The sequence below is a fragment of the Cuculus canorus genome, chromosome 19, assembly GCF_017976375.1.
Source record: "Cuculus canorus isolate bCucCan1 chromosome 19, bCucCan1.pri, whole genome shotgun sequence".
In the NCBI taxonomy this organism is placed as follows: Eukaryota; Metazoa; Chordata; class Aves; order Cuculiformes; family Cuculidae; genus Cuculus; species Cuculus canorus.
Genome location: NC_071419.1, coordinates 1193464 through 1221443, shown reverse-complemented (window position 1 = coordinate 1221443; position 27980 = coordinate 1193464). Strand labels below are relative to the sequence as shown.

Below are 27980 nucleotides of genomic sequence, written 5' to 3'. Positions count from 1 at the left end.
GAGGTGGGCAGCGCTGCTGGCCCACGGAGGTGGCCTGGGCCCTCCACGTCCTCCCGGCGCTGCCACCGCCCTGGGTTTGGGGACACGCCAGACAGCTGAAGCTGCTCTGTGAGAAGATCAGATGAGGGATGTGCTGGAGGTGCCCCACAGAGCTCCTGCTGGTTTGACTCTGGCTTTCAGCCCTGTTCCTGCTTATTGTATCAGCCTGGATCTTCTCTTTGTCTCCCTGGACATCTCGAGAGCTGAGCTGCACCCCTCGGCACCCCTCGCCTTCTTCCCCTGCACCCTCAGCACCCAGATGTCAGACTCCTGCTGCTGTGAGGATCCCTGGTAACTCACCCACCACCCGATTTTGCTGCCAAGACCACGCACCAGGTTTCCTGGGAAGCTTTATCAGGGACTTTGATGGAGAAGTGATTCCTGGGAAGAAGATCCCCCACGCTGCTAGCACAGCTTGTGGAGTGTGAGGGTTGTGACTGCTTTGCTGTGAGCAGGGGTGAGGGTATGGAGAGTGGAGTGCAGTTGGGGTGCAGGATGAGACTGGGGGTGCAGGTGGGGTTGGGGAAGCTGTCCTGGGATGGGGATGTGGGATAGGGGTAGGGGTGCGGGATGGGGCTGGAGGAGCCATCCCGTGCTTGAGGTGTGGGCTCGGGGTGCTGTGCAGGGCTGTAGGGGCTCAGCGGCTGCGCTGGACTGGGTCGGAGCGCTGCGGGGCAGCGCAGGGTGCAGAGTGGGGTGTGCAGAGTAGGATGCGGGGTGTGGTGTGGAACAGAGCAGGGTGTGCAGAGCAGGGTGAGGTGTGTGAGGCAGGGTGTGCAGAGTGTGGGGTGCGATTGTGTGGGGTAGGGGGTGTAAGGTGTGATGTGTGGGAGGGGGACCCACGTGGAGCATGGGACAGGGGTTGTGGAGCATGGAGTGGGGAGCGGGAAGCCCAGCGGTGTGTGTGTACAGAGCAGAGTGTGCAGCATGTGGGGCAGGGAGCCAAGCGGGACCCCGCTGTCCGCTGCGGCCATGAGCCCCAACCCCAGAGCTGCAGCCCCAGGCCTGCGCTGCCTGCAGCCATTCCCCGGCTCCTAGTGCATTTTTGGACCGGTGCTGTGCCATTTCTCCTGCCAAGACTGGGTTCCAGTTTTCCTTCGGCAGCATCTTCAGGGGCTCCATGGAGAGGGCAGCTCCGGGGCTGCAGGTGCAGGTGGGGAAGCGGGAGGTGGCAATGCCAGCCTGGCAGCCCCACGCGGGGCAGAGACAGGCATCCTTCTGAGGGCTTGGAGCTGCATTCCAGGTTTGCAAAGTCACTGCTGAGATGTGGAAGACTGTGAACAAACTTAGAGTCTGGGCTTCAGGACGGACCTCGTGGTCTCTTAGCAGCAGCGTGCCTGAATGTGCGCTTGTACTGTGCGGGTAGCACAGCCCCACTGAGAGCAGAGATTGCTCGCGGCTGCCAGTGCTCGTGCCAAGAAAACGTGCTAGGACTTGTTTGCCTTGTAGACCACATTGCCACTTTCCGTGTTTGTCCCTTTACATACCCTTATCTATGGCTTTACTAGAGTTTATATGGCCGCACGCTCACGCTTCCCTCCCACAGCGCAGAGGTGGTGAGGTGAGGGCGCAGCGGCAGAGCCCCGCTGCTGGGCAGCGCTCTGGGACGGCTCTGTGGTGCTGAGCTGTGTCCAGGCACTGCGCGAGAAAGCTGCATTTGCGGGTCTGCAGGATCTGCCCTGGTCCTATATTTCTGTGGCCTTTAAAAGGAATGAGAAAAGCTGCCAGTGATTCGTCACTGTTTAACAATGCAATTTATGATGGCTTTTTTATTTAGTTAATGCAGATAATGAGCCTCTGCTAACTTGCCTGTCTATTAATATCACACATCGGTATATATTTTATGATTAATTATTTTGTATCCTGGAAACAAACATTAAACTGAGACCTTGAGTTCTTTAAGAAGAACGGGGAATTATTTTGATAGGATGCTACGCAGGAGAGGTGTTTCAGAGGGGATCGTTTTCTCATGTTTGATTCAAGACTTTCTGAGGCAGTTCTCGTCTGAGAATGAGCTTTCTGCCGAACGCTTTTGTCTCTGCAGTGCAGCTCTAGTAATATTTTGTTTAAAATTATTTTCTTTGTGAAAGCTTTCCAGCTGCTCAGCATGTTTAGGAGAGACTCGAGACTTCATTCTTGGTTCCTCAACCTTCTGGTGAGTTTTATAGTAATTTTTTATAATTTGAGTATTTGAGATAATGTTAATGCTGTATATGAATGTTAGCAAACATCGTCTCCACAGATCAGTGGTCTGTCCGGGAGTCTCTTTGCCTTTGCAGCCCTTGCCAAGAATCAGACTTCTAAAGGTTAGTGTTTTTATCAGCACTTCTGTATGTTTCTTAAAGCAATATTCAGCACAGAGAAACAATGCATTAAAAAGTGTCCAGTGACAGAAACAAAGGTAAAGAAACTTTTTCTGATACGCTATTGTGTGCCTGAAATTATATTTGCATAGCTAAGTATTTGCTTGGCTAACTATGAATAAACCGAGGTGCTCAGCTGCTGGTCTCTGTGCGGCTGTGACTGCAAACAAAGCAGATTATCTCGTGGGTGCAAACTGCACCTGCAGAGGCAGGAGCTGGGAAATGGGGATAAAAGGAGAAAATGTGCTTGTGTCCATCTGCTTTGGACAGCCTACCCTCAGGGCAGTCCCTGGACGTACCACAGTGAGCTTTTTCTTTGGACTGAGCTCAGCACAGGTTTGCGTTTTGCAGAGAACATGCCCAGCTCCATCCCCAGGCCAGCGATTCCGTTTGTGAATGGACTCACCGATGTCCCTCAGTTTAGGTCCAAGATAGTCTGGACTTTGCTGTCACACTGTGCCTGCTGAACATGCCAAAGGCTGAACATGGCAGTGAGCTCCTGCCTTCAGGTCCTCTGGGGTGCTCCAGGCACCGCTTTTAAATGCCTGGGTCGGCTGCAGGAGGCTGACCCTGTGGCATGACAGTGAGTTGGAGACGCTTTCCTGTTTCTCCACATTGTGTGTGTCTTTCTCCAGGTTTTGCTCCTGTCACGATTGAGACATCGAGACACGTGTATGAATATGTGGCCACTGCTTTGGACTGGTGGCACGCAGACCGATACTGTGAACAACGCTTCGCTCGGTTGCTTTTTGAACCCCAGGACAGTGAGCAAGCTTCCTTTAGCAAACTGCTGCAGTCCCACCACATCAGAGGTTCTCTCTGGCTAAGCGAAAGGGATGGTGTCCTGCACAAAGCAAGACAGAGACGTGAGTATAAGTGGGCTTGGAGACATGTTCACTGCTGGTCTTTTTCATTCTGAAAAATGGATCCAACTTGTTTCGTATTGTCACTGTGGTAATGCTAGGAGCTCCAGTCACAAGCTGGAACTGGCAGGGTGAGCAACAGCAATCCCAGCACATCAGCTGGTTGCTGTCAAGATTTTTGAATGCATTGCAACAGAGGGGAGTTGCAAAGGGGCTCCTCTGCTCTCTCCTGCTGTACTACCGCCATCAAAGCAGGTCTGGCTTTGCTCAGCCTCACCATTTGGACCTGCGAGTCTGGCAGATGTTAAGAGACAGGGCCAGGAGAATGGGCGTTCTCCAGCAGCAAGGGACAGTGGCAGGTGCCTTCGAGGTCATATTTGACTATGCTCTTGGTTGCTATAGCATGGGATGCTTGGGTACACGCTATTCCTTCCATGTTTGTTGTTTATGACCCTAGTTGCTAGAAAACTAAGATTATGGAAATTATACTTGCTGAAATGGTGCAATCTCAGTTTGCCTGCCTTCCTGATCCTCCTCCAGGTGCAGGAGAAGCAGAAGCCTTGCTGCATGCTTACAGGCCGTTCTTGCCTGCAGGGTCCATGAGTTCTTAGCTTCAGTAGGAGGCAAATGAAAATGATATTTTCACCCTGGTGGAAGATGAGCCAGCTTTGGCCCATGCTTCCTTTATGCTGGCTGAAATTTCTCCCTCTAGGGGACCACATTGTACCAGTCCTGGTATTCGGAGTCAAAACAGACACAAAATACGTGAAGGTGCTCTCTGACTTCCCAGCACTGCCTGCTGTCACAGCTTGTGCCCACCTCCAGTGGGACACCAGGACCCAGGAGATTGCTACCATCTTCTCCTATGCTGTGCCAGCTTTTGTTAATGAGTTCCAGCTCCGTGGATTTGTCGACGAGGAAGGCTTTGTTCGGTTTGCTCTCATAGTCCATGGGCACCATTCCCCGTACCTGCCTGTGTTCCATGCTGACAGACAGTGGCATCACTTCTGTGTGACCTGGCAGCAGGAATTTGGGACCTGGGCCATCTATGCGGATGGTAAAAGGAGGGCATCTGCCAGTGGTTTGTGTCCTGGGGGGCCATCTGCCCCCCAGGCCATCTATGGCCAAGGGACTTTCATAATTGGGCAAGATCAAGATTCCCTGGGAAGCACCTTCAGGGAGAAAGAGTCCTTCAGTGGGAACATCACTGACTTGCACATCTGGCAGAAAGTCCTCAGTGCAGAACAGATTGAGCAGGTTCGGTCGTGCTGGGTGGTAGAGCAAGACCTTGTATTTGGATGGAGCTCCAATGCTCTGGAAGTTGAAAGCACTGTTCAGAAAGTGACTACACAATTTCTTTGCCCAGGTAAGCCTCATTACCCTCGCTGCTTCACTTCCTCGTTCCAGGGTTGAGGGGTGTGTCAACACGCAGGGATAGTCCCGTGACATCCTTAGAGATAGTGCAGTTTGTGGAATGAGTTTATCCTTCAGGAAGGAAAGCAGAAGCTCATCCAGAGCTGGGCTGGGGAGTTAGAAATTGCACTGGAAGACACAGTCATCACTGAACCCTTGGTCATTGAGGACCCCTGCAATGACCCTGGCAAAGATGACCTGGACTCGTTACAGCTTTCTCCTCTACTGAGAGATACCCCTTACTTGTCTGCAATGCTGTTTCCAGGGGTTTGCACACCTGGTGCTGTGACACTGTGCGGAGGAGAGATTCGGTCTCTCAGCCAGCCTGGCGTGACATTACCGATAAATCACAAGCTCGGGACCTGGCACTGCCACCTCCTCCAAGTTCAGTCTGAAGACGATTTACCAGGCGGGTCGGGAGCAGTTTCTGAGCTTTGGGGCTGCTTCGGGAGCAGCCTGCAGCTTTTGTCCTACACGGGGTTTGTGGGTTGCTTGCAGGAAACGTGATACCTGCTGGGAGCGGGTGTCTCTGGGGGACCTGTGCCTTCTGTTTGTGTGTTTCCACAGGGCCTGTTGAGGAATGCCGAGTTTTTGAGGTTGGCAGCAGCGAATTGAGTCATACATCTTGTTTGCAGTCTTTACCTTTTATCTGTCACTACAGAAAGGGTACGGCATCTGTTTATTTATTCATTACTTCCATGGGGAGCTCACTCCCTGGAGGTCCTAGCTAGGATGATGGCCAGTGGTGGGGAGGGTCATATCTGCTGTGAAAAGATCAGATACAAAACATGGTGGAGCTGTGACTTCGCTTCAGTTGCATGCACTCTGACAGGTTATTTTGCTGCTCTCCAGTTAAGCAGTGCTTGCACATGTTACCTGGCTTCTGGATGCGATGCCAGAGTTCCTCCCAGTCCAGGCCTCTTCAGGCTCCTCAAACAGGGGGAGTGGGAGATAGAGAAGAAGTGTTAGACCGTCTCTCCAGATGAGGTTTTGTGCTAGAATTAAAATACAGCTGTGAAGTCTTCTTGTCCTGATTGTCCCACAAACTTACCCTCCATATGAGAAGCGTTCCCCAGACTTTGAACATGGCATGTGTTAACCACAGCAATGGTTATGGTTTTGTTTTATTCTCAGATGCGTACTGGCAACTGAAAAAAGCTCAGCTGGAATCCAGCCACTCACTTGTCAGCCGCGTGAACAAACTTGCAGAGAGGACTGTGGTGAGTCCTGCAGCCCCAGTAGTGGCAGCTGACACCGGGAGCAGGCAGGAGCTGTCGGGGTGGACTTGATGGCACCTACTGGTGTTTGAGGTCACTTTGCCAGCAGTTGTGCCTGTGGCATTTTCTGAGCTGCTCTGGGAGAGTGTGACCAATACGACTGTAACTCATGCTGTGATCAAACAAGCAAAGTGTTGCTTCAGGGCGACTCCCCTCACTGAGGCTGAGGGGCTGAACAGGAGCATTCAAAATGTCAAGGCCAATCTCCTCCCGCTGAGACCTGCGCACTGGCCATGCAGGTGTCTTTACACCAGCAAGGGCATGCGGGGCATTGCGAAGACATATTTGATGGTCAGACAGAATCAGGGCTCTGCACTGAACTAAAACTTCTTTTCCATGGCAGATTCCTGAGAACATCTTCACAAGTGCTGTCCAAGACATGAACTTCTCTGTTGCTCTTGGTGCTCTCGATGTCTTGGCAACTGTTCTGAGGAGAGGAAAGACACCCGTGCTGGAGTCGTCTGACCTCCTTGCGGTGCTGCAGTTACTGAAACAAGTTTCTGATGTGGAAGTCCATGAGCGAGAGCAGCTGGAGATGTTGGAGCAGTTGGGCCGATATTATGTGGAAGTGACTGAGTTAATCTTGAAAGAGCAGAATATGGAAACGTGGTCATCAATCAGCCAGGTAACGCCCGTCGCCCGCGGTCTGGCCAGCTGTGTGCCGCAGCTATTCGTTGTGTTGTGCATGCAGCTCCTTGGGCTGCTGTGTCACCACAGGTTGAGGACCTGTCCTTGCTTGGTCACATCCAGCCTTTCTGGCTGAGTTCTGGAGCAAGCGTGGGCATGGCAAATCTGCCAGCTCTATAAGGGCCAGCTCTTGTGCTGTTGCCTCATTTGTTGGAAGTGCAGATAACTTTTTTTCTGCAAACAAGTGCAGTTAAGTGGTGCCTTCCTAGCAAACCTCTGCAGAGGTCGTGTCAGCTCTCTTCAAGCTCTCCACTTTGTCAGCCTGGATTTACAGGATTGCACACAGGTTGCTGGTTCCCAATGCCTTGTAGATTCCTTGCTCCCACATCCTGCTGCCTCTGGCAGGGCAATGCCATTTGCTTGTGATTTGTTGTGTTTTCTGTGGGTGGGCTGCCAAGGAGCTATCTGTCATCACCCCCACACTGTTCTAAACATCGTCAGGCTTTGTGTGAGGGGTTTCTATCATCCCACCCCTGTTGGGATTGTCTCCATTGGATTCTTCCCTTGTCACATGAGTCTTTTGTGTCTGCTGTAAGGCCTGCACTCACCACCTGTCTCTGGGAAGTGTGTGACTGTCTGCCCTGGCCAGTGCTCCAGGAACCGAGCCAGGGACCTCCAGAGATGAAAGGATGCTGAATAGTTTGAGTTTACCTCATCACTTAGAGTTGCTTAGGTCTCTGTGGCCACGATTACTCACAGCTTCTCGGTAGTAGCATAAAGCCAGGCCAGTCCCATTTGAGCTGGTGCAGCCGATGTGTCTGCTGAGGGAGAAAGCGCTTGAGTTTGGTTACTGCAGGGGTGGCGTTTGTGCTGCCCAATACACAGGACCCTGAGTAATGCAGCCAGTCACTTGCCACCCTTCCAGCAGTGGACTCTGTTTCTGGGTGATATCTTCTCCAGGAAGAGAGTGTAGTCATTCTACAGGTCTGCAAAAATCAAGAGTCAGACCTAAAAAATCAGTACTTTCTTTACAGAAGCACAATCGGCTATTTATTTCCAAGCTAGTTTAATGGCTTTTTATAAAGACCAGCAAGTTTTCCTCCCTCGCTGCCAGTCTTGTCTCAGTTGCCGAAGGAACTGAGAACATCCCTTGTTGAAGAACTTAAATTAAAATGAAATAAAAACTTTGAGTCCCAACTCCTCTTTCTCTTCCAAGGACCAAGCATTTAAGAAAACTCTTGTGAGCTGTGGGAAGCACGAGCTGGCAGTGCAGGTGCTGATTCCCATTGCTCTCTCCGTGTTCGCAGGTTATCAAAGGGCCCATGGCTGTTGTTGAGCTCTGCGACAGAATGGTGTCACATTTAGCACGACTGCTGACTGCAGGGAGGACAAAGGTCACAATCCAGCACGGGAGTGTTGGTGAGTGGCACTGGCAGAGCTCAGGGGAGGCATCGCACCGCCCTGGGACCCTGCTTAGTCATCGCATCTGGTTCCCAGTCCAGTCCACTCCTGGCAGCTCTCCTCCTCTGGCTCATCTCCTGCCACCCATGTAGCCTTCTCCCATTTCCTTCACGCAGAACTGTCACTGCGTGGGAGACATCTCTCACACTGTGCATTGTAAGAGGATGGTAAAAACCCCTTGGGTACAGGAGGTAACCTGAGCCCAGATGCACATGGTTTGCACTGAAAGGGATCCGTCTGCTGCTGCTGTGAATCTTGACTGCGGTTGTCATGTCCTTGTGGTACTTTGCTGTAGGAGTAGCTCTGGAGGAAGGCTGAGCCCTGGTTCAGTACATGATTTTGCCCCTTCCACAGGAATGGAGGTCAGGAAACTGGACCTGAGCGGACAGGAGCTGAGCAGTGAGGCGTACCTGATCCAGAGCCCTGAGAGAGGCAGGCACGACCTCATTGAAGTTCCTGCAGAAGAAATGCAAAGACTGAAAGCCAGAGGTAGTTTATGACACCTGTGCATCTGCAGCATCTTCCTTTATGGCAGGAACTCTTTACCCTGCATGCATGCAGTCTGGAGAGGTGTGGGGAGGAGATGCCCTTGGTGAAAGGGAGAAGGGCTGTGGGGAGAGATTATCTACAACCTCTCTGCAGACACAGCTTGGAGCTGTGGGTGTCTTGGACCCCCAGATTGGGGCAGCAGTGATGAAGCATGGGCTGCTCAGAGCTGCCCTCTTGCTTGCACCCGTCCTACGATGCTCTGTCTCTCCAGGTTTCCACAGGGTTATGGTGAAAAACATGTGGTTTGGCTACGGCTCCCTGCAGCACTGCCTGGCCGGCGCTGGCAGCAGTGCTGTCTTCCAGGATGTGTCTCCTGATGGAGGACAGAAGTGAGTGAAACAGAACCCCCCTACCCAGCATCCCAGGGCTGCCTCTTAGCACCACATGAAAATTCATTTTCAAGTCTGTGTGCAATCTCTCAGCGTCTCTGTTTTGGGGTCACCTCCACCTGCTCCATCCCATCCCGTTTGTCCTTGTCCTCCCTTTCTCCAATATGCCTGTCATGATCGGACAACAGAAAGGGGCTCTGGAGTCAGTGCTTCATGGGGCCCTCCGGCTGAGGCTGAAGCTGCAGATGCAGAGGCTCGGGGAGGGTGGAAGGCAGAGCCCTGCTCTCCCTGGGAGTGCTCTGGACACTAGATGGGGATGGCAGCCCGCACATCCCAGGCACGCTCTGCTCCTCCACTAGGCTTTTGGCTCAGCCGTGGTGCTGCTCAGCTGCCAACCCTGTAGTGTGCTCCAGTGCCTCATCTGTACGGTTATGTGAGGAGTGGGGGTGTTCTCTGTTTGCCAGTTAATCTGAGGTGGATTCTGCCCTGTGCCCGGGCCCTTTGCTGGTGGTACAGAAAGGGGTCTGGACCTCTCCAGCTGTCTCGTATAACATAAGAACCTATTTTCTGAATGCATTTTGTGGTTCCTGTGCCTGTGAGCACCCTGCCTTTCCTCACAGGTACTGGAGCACCGTGGTGGGCACTGCTGTAATCTCATCCACTGTGCTCAGTGAAGACCAGGAGATCAGCACGTCCGTGCACTACCAGCTGCAGCACCACATCCAGGTACCCTGAGGAGAGGCTGTGCTCCCCACCCCCTCTGCTAGTGGCATAGAATTGTAGAATCATTTAGGTTGGGAAAGACCTTTAAGATCGTTGGATGCAATCATAAACCTCACATTGCCAACTCCATCACTAAACCATGTGCCCAAGAGGCAAATCTACATGGCTTTTAAATCCTCCAGGGATGCGACTCCACCACTCCTTGGATGGCCTGTTCCAATCTAAACAGCCCCTGCTGTGACTGGAGGCTGTTTCCTTTCATCCTGTCTCTTGTTACTTGGGAAAAGAGACAGACACCTACCTTACTCCAGCCTCCTTTCAGGTGGCTGTAGAGAGTGATAAGGTCTCCCATCAGCCTCGTGGGCTGTGCCCAGCTTTTGCTTAAGGCCCTCAGAGCTCTTGGACTTCGGGGTGTCCCATGCCCATCTCTCTCACCTTGACTTCTGTTTCCCTGGGGAAGTGTTTGTCTTGTGCTGCCTTCTTGCAGCCTGGCGAGTGAACTGCATCAGTCTGTGTACAGTACAGGCATGGCTGTCTAATCTCTTCTTCTCCCTCTCTGCTTGCAGGTTCTGCCTGATAAGCTGATGGGGCCCATCTGTGCCTTCTGGAACTTCAGCCTCAGGTGCCTTGCTTCATTTCAGGTTCCTGTGTTTATGATCTTTTATGTCCACTGGAAAACTAAACATAACAGTATAAATGCAATGGTAAGAGTAGGGATCTGTAATGCTTTGCCTGCTTTGCATGCTGACATCCTCCATCTGCTGGAGGAGAAAGCTCTTCTGGGAAGATTTCCTTTAGAGAAGCTATTCCCAACTGAGTGACCTTTAATCAGGTATATACAACTAAAGTGGAGAGCCCTAGTTAATTATGGTTGTTGCCTGCAACAAAGAAGGGTTGGTCCAAGGTATACAGCCCAACAGATGTGCAGGACTCCCAGCCTCATAAATACTGTTCGGCATTGAGATGTGTTTTTTGAGATGTCACGGCAGTGCAAGCGCCGGGACTGTGATGTATTATGGATTGGTAATTAAGCCATTCAAGTGCAAAAAAAAACTCCTTACAGTCCCAGTCTTGTAACCGAGAAGAGGGAAGAGGGTGGCTTTGGAAGCAACGGGTTACTGCACAGACAGTTCCACTAGCCCTGCTCTGGATTTGATCTTCCCTTGGTACTGGGGCAGGCCCGGAGGGGCAGTGCTGCTGGTGAGGACAGAGCTGACACGCTGCAGCCTTGCTCCTTGCGCAGGGCATTGAGGTCTGGAGTCTGCTGGCTGCCTGGAGACAGGCTGCCTTGTTCTGGAGATGATCAAGGGTCTGGTGGGACCGCACAGGGTATAGGGCAGGGTGACCTGATGGAGAAGGTTGGACACGCCTGTGCCAGTGGTGCTCTCAGTGAATGTGCTGTAAGAGGAGATCTTCCCAGAGCCGTGCAATTACTGAGTTCTGTTCAAAGCAGCGATGACCAAAATGTGGGTTTTTTAATGCACACCACAACTATTTTCTTGTGCATGCCTGAGGGATAAGGCAAATCTGCTGAGACTCGGGATGAGCCAAGGAGAAGTCCATCTGAAGACCTGTCTCTGATACCCCCTTCTTCCTCCTTTCAACTCTCCTGCTTCTGGGAAAATGAAATTCCCTTAAAGCCTTGGCTTTCTCTTCTGGTGGATGGTAGTTTCCATGTGTTTTCTCTTTTTGCTGCATGTTAGCCCAGATGCTGGTGGGGTGTGGTCCACAGCTGGCTGCTCTGTGGTAACATCTCTCCCAGACTCCACTGCCTGTGTTTGCAACCACACCACAAATTTTGCTGTCCTGCTGCAGGTGTACGAGATGCAGGTAAGTGAGGAACCTTTCCCTGCTGCATTGTGGGGTGGATGCCAGAGCAGCGAGCAGTCTGTGGTTAATTTGTGGGGGGATTGTGTCTTCTGTTGTTTCGTGATTGGAGCAGAGGACCACCGAGGAGGACCTCACACTGCAGACCTTGACTTTTATTGGATGTGGAGTTTCCTTCTGTGCCTTGATAATTACCTTCATTTTATTTTTGGCAGTTGGGTAAGAAAAGTCCAGACACTTGTACCCTTCTCTGTATTTTTCATTCGATATTTTGCGTCAGAACAAGAATACAGGCAAAGTGTCCTTTGTCGAGGTGGGAGGTGGGGGGATGCAGGGGTGTGGGGTGAGGCTGTGGAGCTGTGCTGGTGGTCGGTAGCAGAGGAGAGGGAGAACACTTGTCGTTGTCTGATGCAGTGCTGGTTGTGTCTGTAGAGATGCTTCTGCGAGCTGTGCACACACCTGAGTGTCCGCGGAAAGGTCTGCACAGCCCAGCAAGCACTAGTGAGAACGTGGGCACCCTTTCACTTGACTGCAGCTGAGGCCTTCCTCTCTCCGTTCTCAGTGTCCCCAAGAGCGAACGAACAACTGTGCACAAGAACCTCATCTTTGCATTAGCTGCAGCAGAAGCTCTGCTCGTGTTCAGTAAATTGGCCAAAACCAACCAGGTAAGCTCAACAGAAAGTGTCCTGTCTCGCCAGCACGACCAGGCCTGCTCAGGCATCATTGTCAGAGCAAACAGAAGTGTAATCCCATTTATTAATGTTTCATTAATTACCTGTAACTTGCATTGAAATACATTTCTGTACATTCTGCAGCATGACTTGCAGGTTGCTCTCTTCCTTCTGACCACATGGACTCAGCAGCTCGTAGAGGACTCCTCCTCCTGAATGGCGTGTGATTTCTGTCCTCTCCAGGTGCTGTGTTTCATGGTCACTGCCTGCCTCCATCTGTTCTTCATGGCAGCCTTTTCATGGATGCTGGTAGAGGGGCTTCTCCTGTGGAGCAAGGTGGTAGTGGTCAACATGAGTGAAGACAGGAGAATGAAGTTCTACTATGTGACGGGCTGGGGTATCTGCAGACTCCTCTGCCTTGGGGCATCAGAAAAATGTGTCAATTTTTTCTCTAGCAAAAGATTCAACAGGAGAGATTCCAGAAAGTTTGATTTGATTCAAATATGCGAGTCGGGTGCCACTGCTCTGCAGAGGTTTTCTTACCTTTGTGTGTCAAATTGCTGGTCTTAGAATGTAAGTTAAAAAGCATTTCTGTTATTTTTCTAAAACCAAGAGTTCAATAGAAAAGAAATGGAGCAGAAAGTTTATGGTGAGTTCTTATTATTGGAGAGCATTGCTACTCTCTGATGGCAATCAAAATATAAATTTGGTCCAGACTAAGCATCCTTTATCCTGAGTGAACCTTTCAGGGACATAGAATTCATTTGAATAAGCTGAATTTTATATCAAAGAGGAGGTCGCTCTTCAGGTCAGCACTCCTTGCACAACACACACCTACTTGGACACTGGACCACTGGTTCAAATGTTTTGGATTGGCTTATGTCTCTGATTGTCCATTTTGTTAAAAAAGCAATCTGAAGAGTAAATTGCTTTGATCAGGACTCAGGACTTGGAATGCTTTATACCTAGGAGAGTGATGCTGACAGCGTATAAATCTGCTCTTGCAGAACCGGGACAGATTTCAGCTGCAGTAAATTGATGTTGCTCATGGGGTTTCAGAGGCTAAACTGGCTCAGGCTGGAGCGTGTCTGGTCATGGGGGTTTTGAAGCAATTGTCTAGAGTGCAGCTGACCTGCATGGGTTGTCTCTGCTTTTCCTGGGGTTTAACTTGTGCTTTTTGTCTGCAGGCCTTCCAGTTGTTATAGTGGGTGTGACCCTTGCAACTTCCTTTAACAAGTATGTGGCAGACAACCACTGCTGGCTGAACGTCCAGACCAACGTCATCTGGGCCTTTGTCGGCCCCGTTCTCTTCATCCTGGCTGTAAGTGCCAAAACCTGCCGCGAAGGTGTGATTCCCTGTGTCTGGTTTTAGGAAAGCTTTGCAAAGTCTGGGTGTCAGCACTTCTCTAGCTAAGGTGCTTGCTCACAGGGCTCGTAGTGCCTGCTGCTTCCATAGGAGATTTTTTGTTATGCTTTATGCATACTTCCACGACACAAATAAATCTCTTTAACTAAAGCAGCTTTTAGAAAATTTTGTGCTTTAAGAAAATTTTGCTGACCAGTTCTTGTATCAGCTGTTAAATTAGGAACATAGTTAAATGTGTAGGTTGACTGTGACATCACCTTAACTACAGCTCTGATTTTAGTATGGGAACATCTGCATCCTTGAAGTAGCATCAGAGTCAGTAGCAGGAAGAGATGCAATGTTTGAGGGGTCCAGAGTAGGCACTTAGGGAAGACATTCTGTAGGAGAAGTTTTGAGGCAAGTTTTCTAGATTTCCTACATGTGTGGATACCCCTGTGAAGTATTTTGCTCCTGAGAAAGCAGTGAATAGTGCGTTTCTCTCCAAATTATGACACTATGTTGTTGAGTTCCCAGCAGAAAAGACACACAGCACTGGAGCTGCGATTTCAGAGGGGTTCTGGGTCCAATGGCTCTGCTCTGGCAGGTGAACACCTTTGTGCTGTTCCGGGTGGTGATGGTGACCGTGTCCAGTGCTCGCAGGAGATCAAAGATGCTGACGCCCAACAGCAGCCTGGAGAACCAGATTGGCGTACAGATCTGGTGAGCAAGGAAGGGGCTGGTTTTCCTGGTCGTGGCTGCTCTGAGTGTGAAATGGTGAAATTACTGTTAAGCTGAGAGTCTTTGCCTGGGGAAAGTGAAAGATCATGAGCTAGAGGAGTCAGGGCAGAAAGGATTTTCTCCTCTAGGGTCACCCAAAGGCAGTCTGTCCATGTCTGTACCACAGGGAAGACCAGCCAGTGCTTTCAGCGTGGAGAACCCAGTGCTGGGGATCATCCCCATCAGCCACAGTAGTGATAGTGTGCATGGGAGCACAGTTCGCAGTGCAGGGCTGCCTGCCCCTTCACTGCCAGCAGCCCCTGTGCAGCTAAGCCAGCAAACACACAGGTGTCCTGCAAAACATCACCACAGGGAAATGAGGCAACAGCTTGGGGTGTTTGAAGGAACCCAGGGACCCAACCTAGTGCCCATTTCCTATGGAATCTTATAGAGCTCTGAGCTGCAGAAGCAGCTCCTCTCGGCTCTGCAGAATGTTGCGGTTGGAAGGGGTCATAATGGAATTTGTCTCACACCCGTCCTGTCCTTAGCATGGCATGTGTCCTGCAGAAAGATGGCAGCTGTAGAGAATGCAGGAGTTTGGGCCGTTTCTCATTACAGAAAGCATTTTCTATATGAGTTTGGGACATGAGGGACTGAAAGTAACACTGAGGGGATTGCAGACATGGGAAAGAGGCAATGTGGACTTCAGTAATCAGTCAATATAGAGAGATCTCTAAAAAATTGCTGCTTGAGTCATTACTTTATCATTTGCTGTGAATCTTTATTGTTGTTAGCTGGCGCCAGATACCCCTGCTAGACACACATTGTTCCTCTGTATCATAAATAAATTTTCCCAAATTTGCAGAAGTGCAAAGATAGGGCATTGGCAGAGGGCAGGGTGACATCCATATGCGAATAAAACAAATACAGAAGCTCCCCTTGTCGCAGCAATCAGGGTGAAAATAGCTGTTTTCTCATGGCTAATGACGTCAAAAAGCTCCCTTCTTCCTAACTCTCAGTGATAAATAAATGGTACAGGGAGGCTGGAAATATTTGGGTTTTCCCCTCTTAACTAATTTTGTTTGCAAAGGAATTTGTTCCATAGCTACCATGTTGGGTGCCACGTTGTCTGAAAGGCACTTGCTGGGGGAGGAGAGCTGTCTCCAGCCTAGAGGCAAGGAAAGTTTCTTCTAAACCACAAGATACAGGCCAGGGTGTTTCTCAACCCACATAGCTCTTCCCAGGGCAGGTTGACTTGTGCTCTGTAACCCCATGCAGAAGCCCCAGGCAGATCCTGGCAAGACCCTGGGCAGGGTTTGCAGAGCCAGGAAGGACGTTTGGCAGGCTGGGACACTTTGTCAGGACACCCTGGGCTCAGGGACATGGGGCACGACAGCCACCCTCTTAGAGAGCTCAGGGGTGTCAGTGCACGGTGTTTTGGCTTTGAAATGCGCCCAGGTAACTCTGAGTTCTTCATCCTGACAGGGCAACAGCCAAGCCTGTCCTGGTGCTGCTGCCAGTGCTGGGCTTGACCTGGGTGTGTGGAATCCTTGTCCACCTCAGCATCGTTTGGGCCTATGTCTTCATCGTGCTGAACTCCCTCCAGGTGAGTCCTGTACCAGCTGGATGCTCACATCACAGCCAAGCAGGGATCTGTGGTTTCTTGTGCTTCAGCCTATCCTAACATTTGTCAGCTCTCTGAAGCCCAGCCCAGCTTTCCCTAGCCATTGTTCTGGTTTGTCCAAGGAAGTGAAGTTCATGCTCCCAAGATACGAAATACAGTTCTGGAGACTTTGTTCATCGAGTGGCCCTTCAGCACCAGGCTCTGGAGTGTCCTACCGGTGCCACAGCTTACCCGTTCAAACCTTGTTTCTCGTGTTAGATTCTCTGACATTAGCACAGTTTGAAAATGACACTTCCAAACTGACATACTTGTAGGGAACTTGATTATCGTTTTGATTTGGCCATTTAATGGATAATTTAAATGCTAACCGTCCAGTTTAGTGGGGCAGACATCCCAGCTGCTGTTAGAGCATCACTGTCAGAACAGGGCTGTTCATGGAGAGCATCTCAAAGGTCTCTTACAGCCGTGGCATGCTTGATTGCTGGTGTGTTTTCTAGGATGAGTGGGTTTCATCTGGTTCATGTTCATACTTAAGAGTTTGTGTCCTAAGAACTGTACTGGCAGGACCCTCTTCCCTTTGCCTAGGAGTCAGCTTTATTGCAGGGACATGAGAAGAATTAAGCATCGAGGACTAAAAATCATTACCCCTAAAATCTGTGCTGTCTGCAGCCATGCAGCCACTCCCCAAGGATGCTCCCAGTGCCTGGTGAGAGGTGCACTGGAACCTGTGGGGAATGCAGGAGTGTTGGGTGAAACAGATTGTGATGTTGGCTGGTGATCAGAACGTTGCATGGGAAGACTGGAAGTGTGTGTGCTGTTTCTAGCTCTGACTTGCAAGGCCTTGAGTGAATAATTTCACCTCTTTCAGCCTCTTCTTCAGGTAGCATCTGGCTGAGTTTTTAGAGTATCTTCCAGGGCCATGACTGTGACTCCTGAATGCTACTGTAGTTCAGTTATCTCGTTAATATGTTGGTATTGGTAGGGATCTCTACAGGACAGAAAGTAACCCTGGTGTGTAAAGCAATGCTTAGTATTTGCTTCTAAGTTTACCGACTTCATCAGGAGAGTTTAAAACCTTACCCAGGCCGTCTGTGGTTAAGAGAGCAGAGCAAATTGCGTTAGTCACAGCAGCCAGGAGGGCTCAGTTCAGCACTGAGGTAGGATGGTTCCCAGGACCTCAGGATATCTGAAACTCAGGGATATATGGTGACAAAAAGACCGGGAACATGTGCTTGCCACCTGCGATTAAAGGCATCGCCCCTCCTTGTTGGCAGCAGCTTTCCAAACCTGGAGAGAAAGCAGCTGTAGATGGAGCTAGAGAAGCACTGAGCACCACTGCTCCTGACTGTGCAGGAGAGGATGGTCCCAGGGCTCTGCAGGTGGTCTCTGGTGGCAGGGAGCTGCCAGGGGGACAGGCATGGGATGGATCCAGCTCCTGGGGTACCCCCACAGTCAGTCCTTTCCCTTCACACCGGATAGTCACAGCTATGCTTTTCGTAGTCCCTTGGACAGTGCTCGAGAGCAAATCCTGCTCTGAGGGATCCAAGTCAAAAGAGCACCTGAGTACTGCCCTCTAAACCATCAGGATGCAAAGCGTTCCCCACCCCACCTCCCTTTCTAGTTTGGATTTGGTAGAAATTAGCTCCTGCTTAGCTTTTGCAGCAGCAGAGATTGCTGTGCTTCCCTCTGGCATACTTGGCGGGTTTCAGCGTAGCATTGGCCCAGCTCTTCAAGGGTGAAATGCAGGCGTTATCACCACGTGCACAAGATGGGTGGTTGCTCCAGGGATGTTCTGCCTGTGGCTGGCGCTGCTCCAGCGGCCGCGTGCTGCTCACGCACATCCGTCGGCTCTCAGATGGGCATGGTCCAAGGCTAGACAAGGGCTGCCTCGCTGCATCTCTGCTATCAAGGATATCAGAAGGCTGGCAGGAGGGCTGTCCAAGCTGTGATGAAATACAGCAGCAGTTCTTGCCTGCTCATGCCGGGCTTCGGCTACTGAGCAGAGGAGAACCCCAGGCTCAGCGCTGGGGCCGGGGCTGTGGTGTGGACAGACAGTGAAGGCTTTGCCCGTGGTTCTGCTGTGCTTGGCTGCCTCTGTCCTTTCATTACCAGCTCAGGTCAATTTGCCATTTACCACAGAAGAGAAGTGCTGTTGGGAAGCTGTGGAGTTGAGAGCAAGCAGGGACAAAGCCATCTTGTTTCAGCCCCTTTGCTGCCTGTCTTAGGGATCACCTTGGAATTTTCTTTAACACCGTTGCAGTTCTTCATGTGCGAGCCTTGTGCAGAGAAGTTTTGCTGCTGTGGTTGTTTGTTTGTTTGACTGCTTTCTGTTTATCTGTGGAAACCAAAGCCTGTCTTCAAGGTTACTCTGTGCGTCGACACCAAACATGACAATTCCTTCTCCAGCCAGGCAGCACAGGAATTCAGCTGAGTGACTGGAAAGCAGCACAGAGCAGTGCTGCAGCTGAGGTGGCTGCCGTGGCTGCCCTGCATGCTGGCGAGCAAGCAGTGGTGCCTTCCCTCCAGCCCAAGATCTTGGCGGTAGCAGCAGGAACACCCTGCCAAGCACCCAGTGCTGGGCAGAGCTGCCTGCTCTTAAGGATAAGTGTAGGTAGAAACCTGCTGGCTGCATTTGAACTTGAGGAGCAGGAAGAATTGTGCTGAGGCTAGATTTACAGGGATCTACAGAGCCATTCACCCGTCTCTGGTGAGAGGGGCGTGGGAGATGGCATTGCTCCCAGATGGAGTGGCAGAGTGCAGCAGGATGTGGTTGCTGGATGGACAGACACCAGGAAGGAGCATCCATCCTGCTCTGCAGGTCCCAGCACGTGCTGTGCTGTTGCCTGTGGCCACCCAGTGCCTGCCCTGCTGTGAGCACGGGAGCCACGGCGCCGGGCCATTGCGGGCTCTGCCAGAGAAGATGGCGCAGGAGCAGGAGCTTGGGCAGCAGCACACCCTTCTCCGGAGCCACGACTCCGCTTCCGCCCGCTGCTGCAGCTGGGCCTCCTCTCCTTCCTCGCTCTCCTCCCAGCAGACCTCACCGCTCCCCTCCTCCCCGCGCTCATCCAGAATGATTATTTCAAGGAAGACCTGCCTTGGCAGCCTGGCCAGAAATCTGGTCTGGGGGAGTGACCGGCATTGCTGGCTGAAGGACAGGTCATGGCACGGCGCCAGGGTACTGCTACCATTCCGCCTGCCAAGAGCTCGCAGATGAAGAGCAAGGCTTATTGAAGACAAGATGGATTACTTTTCTTGCTGCAGCTGATTTATCTAGCTGCGATAACAAACACCCCACAGATATAACATAAATCTGGTGGGCCAGATAGGGCTGCCTTAATGCCAGAATCGTTGGGCTGGAGCTGTAATTAGCCCCAGGCTCTGGTCTCCAGGCAATGCTCGCTCCAGCCCTGCCCTGGGCACTTTCTCTTAGTGCATCCTGCTCCAGCACCCGGCATGGAGCTGTGGTTGCGCGTTTTGTCATGGCAGACCAGGTCATTGCTTGCCCATCCTCTGTGTGTGCACGCAACAGCTCTGCTTTGGCGAATAGGGAGAGGGTGGCCAAGGCTGCTGGAGCCCCGGTGTGCCGGTGGGAAGGATTGTCCAGACTGGGGCTGAGCAAAGCCTCTGCACCAGCACCCCACTGAGTTGGAGGGTCCTGTTAACGCTGTGGTCTGTCACTTTGGGGGACAGAGGAAGCGTTCCCAGCATCAAGCTGACTCGGTCTGTGGGAGGGTGGTAAAAGCCCCCTCAGAGTCGGTGCTTTGAGGGTAAGGGAGAGCTACTTCCCACATTTCAGTTCCGCTCACAATTAATTCCCAGTGGTTTCTGGTTCTGAGATCTGAAGGAGGTGTTTCCTGAGGGGTTTTGCATGCATGAGTGAACAGGAGTGCAAGAGAGCTTTGGGCTCAGGATGCTGAGTGCTCCGTGAGAGATGTCTCCTCCCCTGAAATGAAATGAGGAGAGAATGAGAAGGGGCTGGGGCAGGGACCGTCTCTGCTTTGGACTGTCTGTGAAGAGCCTGGTCTTAAGTGTCGTTTTAAGGAAAGTCCTTCCTGCCCAGCTGCCCCTGGCTGTGCCGTGCTGGCCCTCTGTGCCTCTTCCTGTTAGCCTGAGTCCTTACCCACTCTGGTGCTCATCAGACTCTTCCTCACATGCAAAGTAGCACAAGCCAGTTGTATATCTCTAACCCTTCCTGTGCTCTCTCCTTTTCAGGGCCTGTACATATTCCTGGTCTATGCAATCTATAACAGTGAGGTAAGACTTGCCCTTGGCTGGGACTCGGTCACTTGTCACATCAGCTGTTGATTAGCAGTCAAGGGGGTAGCTGGGGTAGGTAGGAACAGGCAGCATAGCCCCGACTGTGCTTCTGGAACAGTGGTTGCTTTTTCTCCATGACTCGGAGGATCTCCTGCTCTGCTGGAGTTGCTGTGGCTCTCTCTAATGTCCTTGCTCTGCTCCAGGTGAGGAATGCCATCCAGAGGATGAAGGACAAGAAGAAAGCACTCTCGTTCACAGTAAGTTGCAAGGAAGCCCTGCTGCCCTCTTCGTTCATCATGCACCCACCAGAGGAGGTCCCTCGATGTGTGTTTGGACTCCTTTGAGGAGATGATGTTGGACAGGAAGTCTTACTTTTCTTGTCCTACAGAGGGAGCGTGGCAGAGGCTCCCTCCCTCTTTGCAGTCCTGTTGGACAATGCAGACCCAGAGATAATCTGCCCTGATTAGGCAGCAGATTAAATCAATCTTGGGCCTGGATCTAGCAAAACTCTTGCTGCAGTTTTCACTCTCCTCTCTCTCTTCCCCATCGTTACAGAACTGTTCTCATCCCGTCAACTACTTATCAAGTCCAAGGAACACGACCTCCTGGGAGACAGGGAAGCTGAGTCCTTCTGCAGCTGAGAGTGCCTTGTCGAGCCCTGTGCAGAGAGACCCTCCAGTGAAGAACATCACCAACAAAGGTAAGGAGGAGTGGCACCCAGGCTGTGTGATGTGACTACGGTGAAATGTTGTTCTCAGGGCCTCAATTTCAGTGGACACTGTGTTTAACCAATATGCATCCTGTGGTCATGTGAGCACTTCTGGTCTGGGAGACTCTCAGGATTCTCAGGGAAAGCAGCAACCATGTGCATGCGAATGTTGGGTTGGGTTTGTCCCTTCAGCCTAGCTGAGCACGGGCATCTCATCACTGTGTTGTGCAGCGCTGCGTTCTCTTGAGGCAAGAATGCATGTTTGTGTCAAAATGAATTTTCTGGAGAAGGGGTGGCAAAGGTGGCAGTAGAAACAGGGGGGGGTTGGCTTCTGGGGGAAAAAGGTGTCACGTGCTCCAAACCAGTCTGTGGGTGCAATTATGCAGATAACCTGTTTAGTCCTTTTGCTTCAGTGGGAGATACTTATGGGGCGCAAATCACTGAGTTCTTGGTAAAGCATTAATATTTCTATTCCTTCGCTCCTTAGGAAATTTTGGACCCAAAATTCCCGTGGGGATTTCATCAATTATGTCACCAGAGAGACCGGTACGTAATGTCTTGTTATCCTTACAGAATTACCCATACACAGAGCGTAGCAGTTATGCAGGAATGATGTCTGATGGTTCCAGCGAGGGGCTGGGGCTGAGGACACCTGGCAGTGCTACCAGCTCCAGCACAAATCCAGTCTATGTTGAGTAAGTCCCCGAAGCTGCCTGACTCATCCACCCTGGGCACAGGCTGCAGGTGACTCTGATCCCCTCTGTCCCAGGGCATTAAAGAAGTTACTGAGTGTTGGTGAGGGAGCAGGCAGTGAGCTAGCTCAGCATCCGTGCTCTCCTCCTGTGCACCAGTGCAGACACATGGCCCACCTGCCTAAACCGAGAAGGTTTTGCTGTACATCCTGAAGGACGGTTTATTAAAATGCATACTCATTATTAGCAGTGCATTGATTAAAGTCATTAAAATCATCTGAGACATGTGGGTCTGTGTCCATAGTGGCCACTCCTGGTAGTCAAGCCAGATGCAGCTGAGTGTTTGCTGTCTTCTGTGGGAGCATGGGGTGGAGATTTAGGTGGGCTCTTGGGCAGGAGGTCCCAGTCACTGACCTGCCCTGGCAGGGCTTGGCTCAGGAGGCAGCTGCTGGAGCTGAGGCTGTCCTGGGCAGGGCAGGCAGCAGAGGAGAGCAGGGGAGACCATGTGTTCTGAGGGCATAAAGGGAGAGGCCACAGAATGGCCCATTTCCAAAGTGAGAGCTCATCCCTGAGTTAATGGGCAACCAGCCCCACGGCTGCACTGAGAGGGTGAGCGTAGCAAGGGACATAAATGAAGAGAAGGAGCCAGTGAATTTGAGCCAGTAAAGCACCAAGCTGGTACATATCAAGGCAGGATACTTCCTGCAGGGATAGCGAATTAGAAGTGGGCGGCAGGGGCTTGCTGTCCCTGCGGTGGGTGAGCCGCACCCATGCAGGGAGCACAGGCTGGGTTGTGCTGAACTTCAGGAGTGTGGTGCAGAGCTCAGCAAGGTACGGCCCAAAGCAGGGAACAATTTAAATTTGACTACTTGGATAGCACTTCCCTCTCCCACTATTGAAATGATCATCAGTCCTTGTGCACTTGATGTACAAGTGCTGTAATTTCCCCAGAATAGAATCCAACACTACTTTCATGAGTCTCTCACTGAAGGATCTCTCTCTCCCTCTCTAATATTTATCCTTTGAAAACCTGTGTCACATAGACAGCTCTTATTTATCCAATAGATAATACTTCTATAGCTGGCATATCGTTTTGAAGCTACTCAATAAAATCCATATTTCCATCTCTCATGATTTATATTGTGGTTAACGCCATTCCTCACCTCCTGCTGAACGCGGATGGGGATTCATTCGCAGGTGATGCTTTTCTCAGTCAGCCAGGTGCTGGCTGTGTAAACGGGGACAGGGGCTAAGCTCCTGGCACCAGATATGAGACATGGGCCAAAGGGATTAGCCCAGGGACTGGAGTTCACTAAGGCAGGGAGCGTTAGGAGGCAGCAGATCTAAATGCCAAGGCCATGGCATTTCCTAGCAGGCAAAGTCAGAAAGCGTGTTCCTCCGTGTGAGGGTCACCAAGGACTTTGCTGTATCTTTGCTGCTTGAACATTGCATTTTTAATGCACTTATTTCCATTCCAACTAACACGGATGCAGCAGAAGGCGAGGCTGATGCCAGTGGGTGCCTGGGGAGAGCGGGCATGGCCCTTGCCCGTGTAGACTGTGCTGCAACCGCGCAGCCCTCAGTACTCCCTCCGTGTCAGTGTGAGCCCCGCGATGCTGAGCCAGCCGGGGGGGTCCATCCGAGCCCTATCTTCACTGCAGAGGTAGTGGGCGCAGCTGCACCCCGGGTGGTGCTGGATTGGTGCAGCTTTCAGAGCTCTGTAGTTATATAAGGCAGAGCTGTTTTCCCTGTTCCCTGGTGAAATGAGTCACGGCACTCGCTGGAGGAGCGGTGCGTTGAGAATGTCACTGGCAGCTGCACAATAGTTTGGATGAAGAGAAGATGCTACTTAAAAACATTTGAAAACACTCCAAATGACAAAACACTGAGTGAGTGAAGTTTGTATCTTCATACAAACACAGACGAGATGTTCTTTGTGTTTCAGCTTTTTTAAATGTTGTTTGGTGATATTTATTGCTGTTGGGCTGGGAGCGGGAATTTCACACCTCATGGAGCATTAACCATCACTTCAGCACAGGGAGCAGGCTTGCGTGTACTTTTTCCACTGCAGCACTGGGGGGAAAGTTCTCTTTTTCTCTTCTCCTGGGTTTTCCTGTGGTCTCCAGCATGGTCTCCAGACAGCTGGGTCACCTGGGGGCTGGAGGGTCCCCGGGGAGGGTGTGTGGAGTGGGCACAGCTCACTGCCCAAGCACTGCTGAGAAGCACAGCTGTGTCCAGGGGCACTCTGCAAGGTGCCCATCCCTCCGGAACTGGGATGAAGGCTCCAGTTCCCAGCCTTCGTGGTGGCTGTGGGAGAGCGCAGTGCGATGCCGGTGCTGGGGGAGCCCTGCCTGGCCCCAGGGAGCATGGCAAGGGGTTGTCAGCAGCGAAGCAATCAGACTTGTACCTTCTACTAACAAATGTTCTCCCCTCTTTCAGGCTGTAGAGCTGACAGCGTTCAAATCCTCAGGTAACATTTGCCTACATAATTTTCTTTAATTTTTGTTACTGCTGGTACTGGTTCCTGTGGTTCACGGCAGTGTCCTGCCCAGAGGGCTGGTTGGTTTTGCTCAGGCTTTAGGAAACGTTTTATTTCCAAACTGTTCAGGCGGCTGCAGTCCTGGCCAGGCTGTTGGGAGATGTGTATCCCCCTGAAGAGATGAGGGAGAGGGAAATTATGAAGCCCCAGCAGCTCTGCTGGTGCTGCTGGCGTTGCCTCCTCCCGGCAGCACTGGTGGCTCAGCCGAGGATGCCCAACTGAGGGCACTCGCCTGGTTTCTCCCTGTGTCTCTGCTCCTTCCTCGCTGCTTGGTGAGACCTGGGCTGCTTTCTGGGTGGCAACAGCTCCTTGCTGCCTTGGGGTATTTTAAACCAGCCGCTGCCGCAGAAAGCACTGGTGGGTGTTAGAAGGGACTTGCTTCCAAAGAAGGGAAAGTGGGGTATTCAGACAGGGCTGGATTTATGAGCTTAAAAGCAGCCATTTAGCTTCTTCTGTTTCAGGTTGTAGAAAGGCCAATGTCACCATGGAGGTGGGTAGAATTAAAACCAGAAATCCCTTCTAAGCCCCAGATCTCTGCTTGCCGCAGTGCTGGGGAGAGGCTGGCCAGCCCGCAGCTCCCTGCTTCCTCCCCAACTTCCATGCCTGGCTTTGAGCAGGTCCCCACTTCCTCTGGCTACGGGTGTAGCACATTTAGCTTTATTTTTTTTACTAACAACTGCTGAGTACTCCCAGCACACTGGATGCAGGCTCTGGATGGGGTCACTCAAGCAGACAGGGTAGTGAAGGAGCGCTGGGAGTGGACAGATATTACTATTTCTGCATTGTTACATTTTCTTTTGTCAAGGGAAGCAGTGCATTAGCAGGATTCTGATTTTGCTCCACATTAAGTGTCTAAGCAGGGCATGCTTAGACTATTTTCCAGACGATGCCACCCAGAAGCACTGCAGCTTTCCTCCCCAGAGTGGACACATGAGCAAGGCAGAAAAGGTGGCAGCTTGGAGTAAATGTGCTGCAGCATTTCAGGCATAGGAGTGGGGTCTCAGAGACCGCATGACCTACACCCAGCGCATGCGTTTGTGCTCTGCCCCCGACACTCCCACCCTCACCTGTTCCTGCATATTTTGATATGGCCACATGTGTATTAAACTCCAGCTGTGCAAAGAGGTGGGTTGCTTAATTTGGTTTTCTTTGCTCAGGTAAGTCCTCAGTGTATTTTTAAAAGCCTGGTTCTGCCCAGAGGACGGTGGGGATGCCGGGCTGGGCTCGCTGCCTGCCCCCTTGAGCGCCGGCTGATGCACAACGGCCATAGAAGCAGCCGGTGGGTGCATGGCCAACACTCTCTGCTAGCACGGAGAGCGGCTCCTCATTAGCCCAGGGGTGAGGGAGCCCTAGGTTGGGCACCCTTCAGCCTGAGGTGAACAAGAGGATCTCCTTGAACCAGAAGAGCACTCCTCTGCACACTTGTGTACGTGCAAGCCAGCGTGCAGCACAGCGCTGGTGCCTGCTGCTCCAAGGTGCTGGGCTCAAAGACAAGTGCTTGCAGCCATTAGAAAGAAATAATAAAGGACAGTAATTCCCAGCTGTGGTAATGCCTGGAAGAGCACAGAGCAGCTCAGCATTGCACAGGCTCCAATCTTCACAGCTTGTTCAACAGAGCAAAATGCTGTGTAGCTCATGGGGAGGGATAATGTCTACAGGGGAAGCAAACCATAAACCTGGGTGCTTGGTGATGGGCAAGAGACCAGCCAGTTCAACACAGACACTGTTTCTCCTTTTCTATTTGTTTTCTCCCAAATAATTCAATGAAAAGAGGCATATTTTGCCCCAGATATCTTTATTTGAAAATGTCCAGCCAGCCCTAATGAAAATGGTGATGTCCCTGCAGCAGCGAGGCTTGCAGGAGCTCCTGCAGAGACCCGGGAGGAGCCTGCTGCCCCGCAGCCCAGCGCAGGGGCTGGTGGAAGGGAGAGCACTGAAACCTGGGTGCCAGTGGGAGACTTAGCACTTAAATGCCTTGCTCGCAGTCTCCCAGGAAAGCCATGCTGGATCTGAGATGGGATCCACCTCTCCTCTGCTGCAGCACCTCTCTTGCGAGAGCTGTGGGCATCGTGCTGGCTTCAAGTGCAAGAGGCAGCTGGTGGCCTGTGGTGGGTGGGCTCCCACTGATGCATTAACGTGTGTGAGGATGAGGGTGGATAAAATCCAGGTAAGTGCCAGGCCGGTGTGAGAACCACAGAAATGAGGAGTTTTGCAGCACGGCTGCAGCCGGGAGGCAGGTATGGGCTCCCTCCCCACCCCCAGGACGAGGGCTCCCCCCGCGAGGACTCAATTCACTTGGAGAGGCCGCACGTTTCCGCAGTAATGAGCTCCAGCCCAGCTGTACAAAGCTGCGCGCTGCAGTGAGCGCTGCCCAGATTCATTACACCCTTTATGTAAACAGGGGATGGCCGGGGGGGTTCACATATTTGCACAAACAATAAGTACCGTCTTCCTTGTCTTGGCAAACAAGAGCTCCAAGAGGCCTCCACATCCTCCATCTCTTCAAGTGATGGCTGCTTTGTTTCCCCACGATAATTTCATTATTCTGTTTGAATACGTTTATATGTTGCTAAGCCACACATAGCAACACGGATCTTGTCTCCATGGCCCAGCCTTTCTCTGATCGATACTGAGTAATTTTGCAACTCTCGCCATGCCGTGTTAAATAAGATTGGGTTTGAAATAATAAGGACATTATAAGTCTTTGGGATTCAAAGCCGGTAAAGCACCTGAGTGTTGTGAGCAGTGGGAGAAATGCAGAACCGCCCCAGGCCGAGCCCGCCAGGCCGTTCTGCAGTGGGATCACCACTGTCGTATGTGCCACAGTCCTTCCTGATGGGTAGAAGGTACCACATGCCCTGACAGAAGGAGGTGCAGCCTGTGCACTGTCAGTGCCATGGTAGCACTAGTATTCCCATTAAATCCCATTTAAACCTCCTACTTCAGCACTCTCCGAGCTTGCTGCCATGCACGGCAGGCTAATTTCTGAGGAGGGAAGAAGAGAGGTCCTCCTTATGACTGCGGTGCCATGCACGGAGGCTGCTTTGCGTCCCTGCCGTAAGGGCTGTATTTAGAGGGAACCTCAGTGGTGCACCCAGACCCCTGCCCTCCCCTCCCTGCTGGGGCAGCTGAGACCATCTCTCTTTTGCTTTAGGTTTCTGAGAAGTTTCTGGGTGACGGGTCCACAACACCGAAGCTCTTCCAGCGGCCAGGAGGACAGCGAGTCGGCGGAGCTGGCTTCCAAGCAGAGGGCTGTCCCTGTCTAGGCAGAGGCGTTAGCCCTGCGCTTCCTCCTGGCAGCATGTGCGGACAACACCAAGGCTGGACTGGGGTAGCGTGAGGTCTCATCCACTGCTGAAAACTGCGCTGCAGCTCTCCAGGGACAGGGACCCAACAGGCAGGTGCTCGCCATGACCCCTACCCAGCCCGCGCGCCAGCCCGGAGCAGCCGAGCCCGGCCCGTGGGGCGCTGCCATGCCGCTGCACCGCCGGCAGCACGTGGCCGGCAGCGTGTGCAGGTGCTGCCAGGAGAGCTTGTTTAGCTTGGGGGACCTGGAGCAGGCGGCATGGGAGCGAGTCCCGCTTTGCCCGTGGCAGCCGTGCCCGTGTTCCTGTGCCATCCTGACCCCCGCTGGCACACTGCTCTGCCAGCGCAGGGCTGGGGATGAGCCGCATAGGAAGCACATGCACTAAGGAAGACAGCAGCTGGCTTCAGTAGCATCTCCTGCTGCTTAGGATGAAAATGCTCTCCCCGCTCCTCCCCGGGCTCCCCCCCGGCTGCCGTGGCCCCTTGCCAGCTGCGGTTATGTTTCCTTTCCCTGTTCTCTTCGCATCCGACTGGTTCTCCTGTTACCTTCCTAGTGTTTAGAGCACATAAAACTTGTTGGTTCTTTTGCTGATTATGACAGTAAATGCTGATTTTAAAGGCAGCCTCCTCTCCGTGTCGCAGTGTATCC

At 51.9% G+C, this 27980-nt stretch overlaps 1 protein-coding gene across 5 annotated transcripts; it reads left to right on the top strand.

Moving 5' to 3' along the window:
* On the top strand, window positions 1–27940 carry ADGRD2 (adhesion G protein-coupled receptor D2). 5 transcript variants are annotated; one of them, XM_054084573.1, is made up of 26 exons: window positions 1–330; window positions 2130–2194; window positions 2282–2345; window positions 3038–3268; window positions 3978–4631; window positions 5246–5344; window positions 5813–5898; window positions 6299–6580; window positions 7890–8001; window positions 8398–8532; window positions 8804–8921; window positions 9542–9647; window positions 10211–10266; window positions 11348–11474; window positions 11587–11690; window positions 12034–12136; window positions 12386–12539; window positions 13330–13463; window positions 14092–14207; window positions 15690–15810; window positions 20041–20082; window positions 20289–20342; window positions 20641–20785; window positions 21282–21340; window positions 23926–23956; window positions 24831–27173. In XM_054084573.1, the coding sequence occupies exons 2-26, from the start codon at window positions 2147–2149 to the stop codon at window positions 25013–25015; spliced, it is 3366 nt and encodes a 1121-aa protein (XP_053940548.1). In that variant the 5' UTR covers window positions 1–330; window positions 2130–2146; the 3' UTR covers window positions 25016–27173. The 5 variants fall into 5 exon arrangements, 4 of the variants coding, with proteins under 4 accessions (XP_053940548.1, XP_053940550.1, XP_053940549.1 ...); XM_054084575.1 differs by lacking the exons at window positions 1–330; window positions 24831–27173 and adding an exon at window positions 27180–27940 and having other exon boundaries at window positions 2067–2194; XM_054084574.1 differs by lacking the exon at window positions 1–330 and having other exon boundaries at window positions 2067–2194; window positions 24875–27173.
* Window positions 27941–27980: the final 40 nt, after the last annotated feature.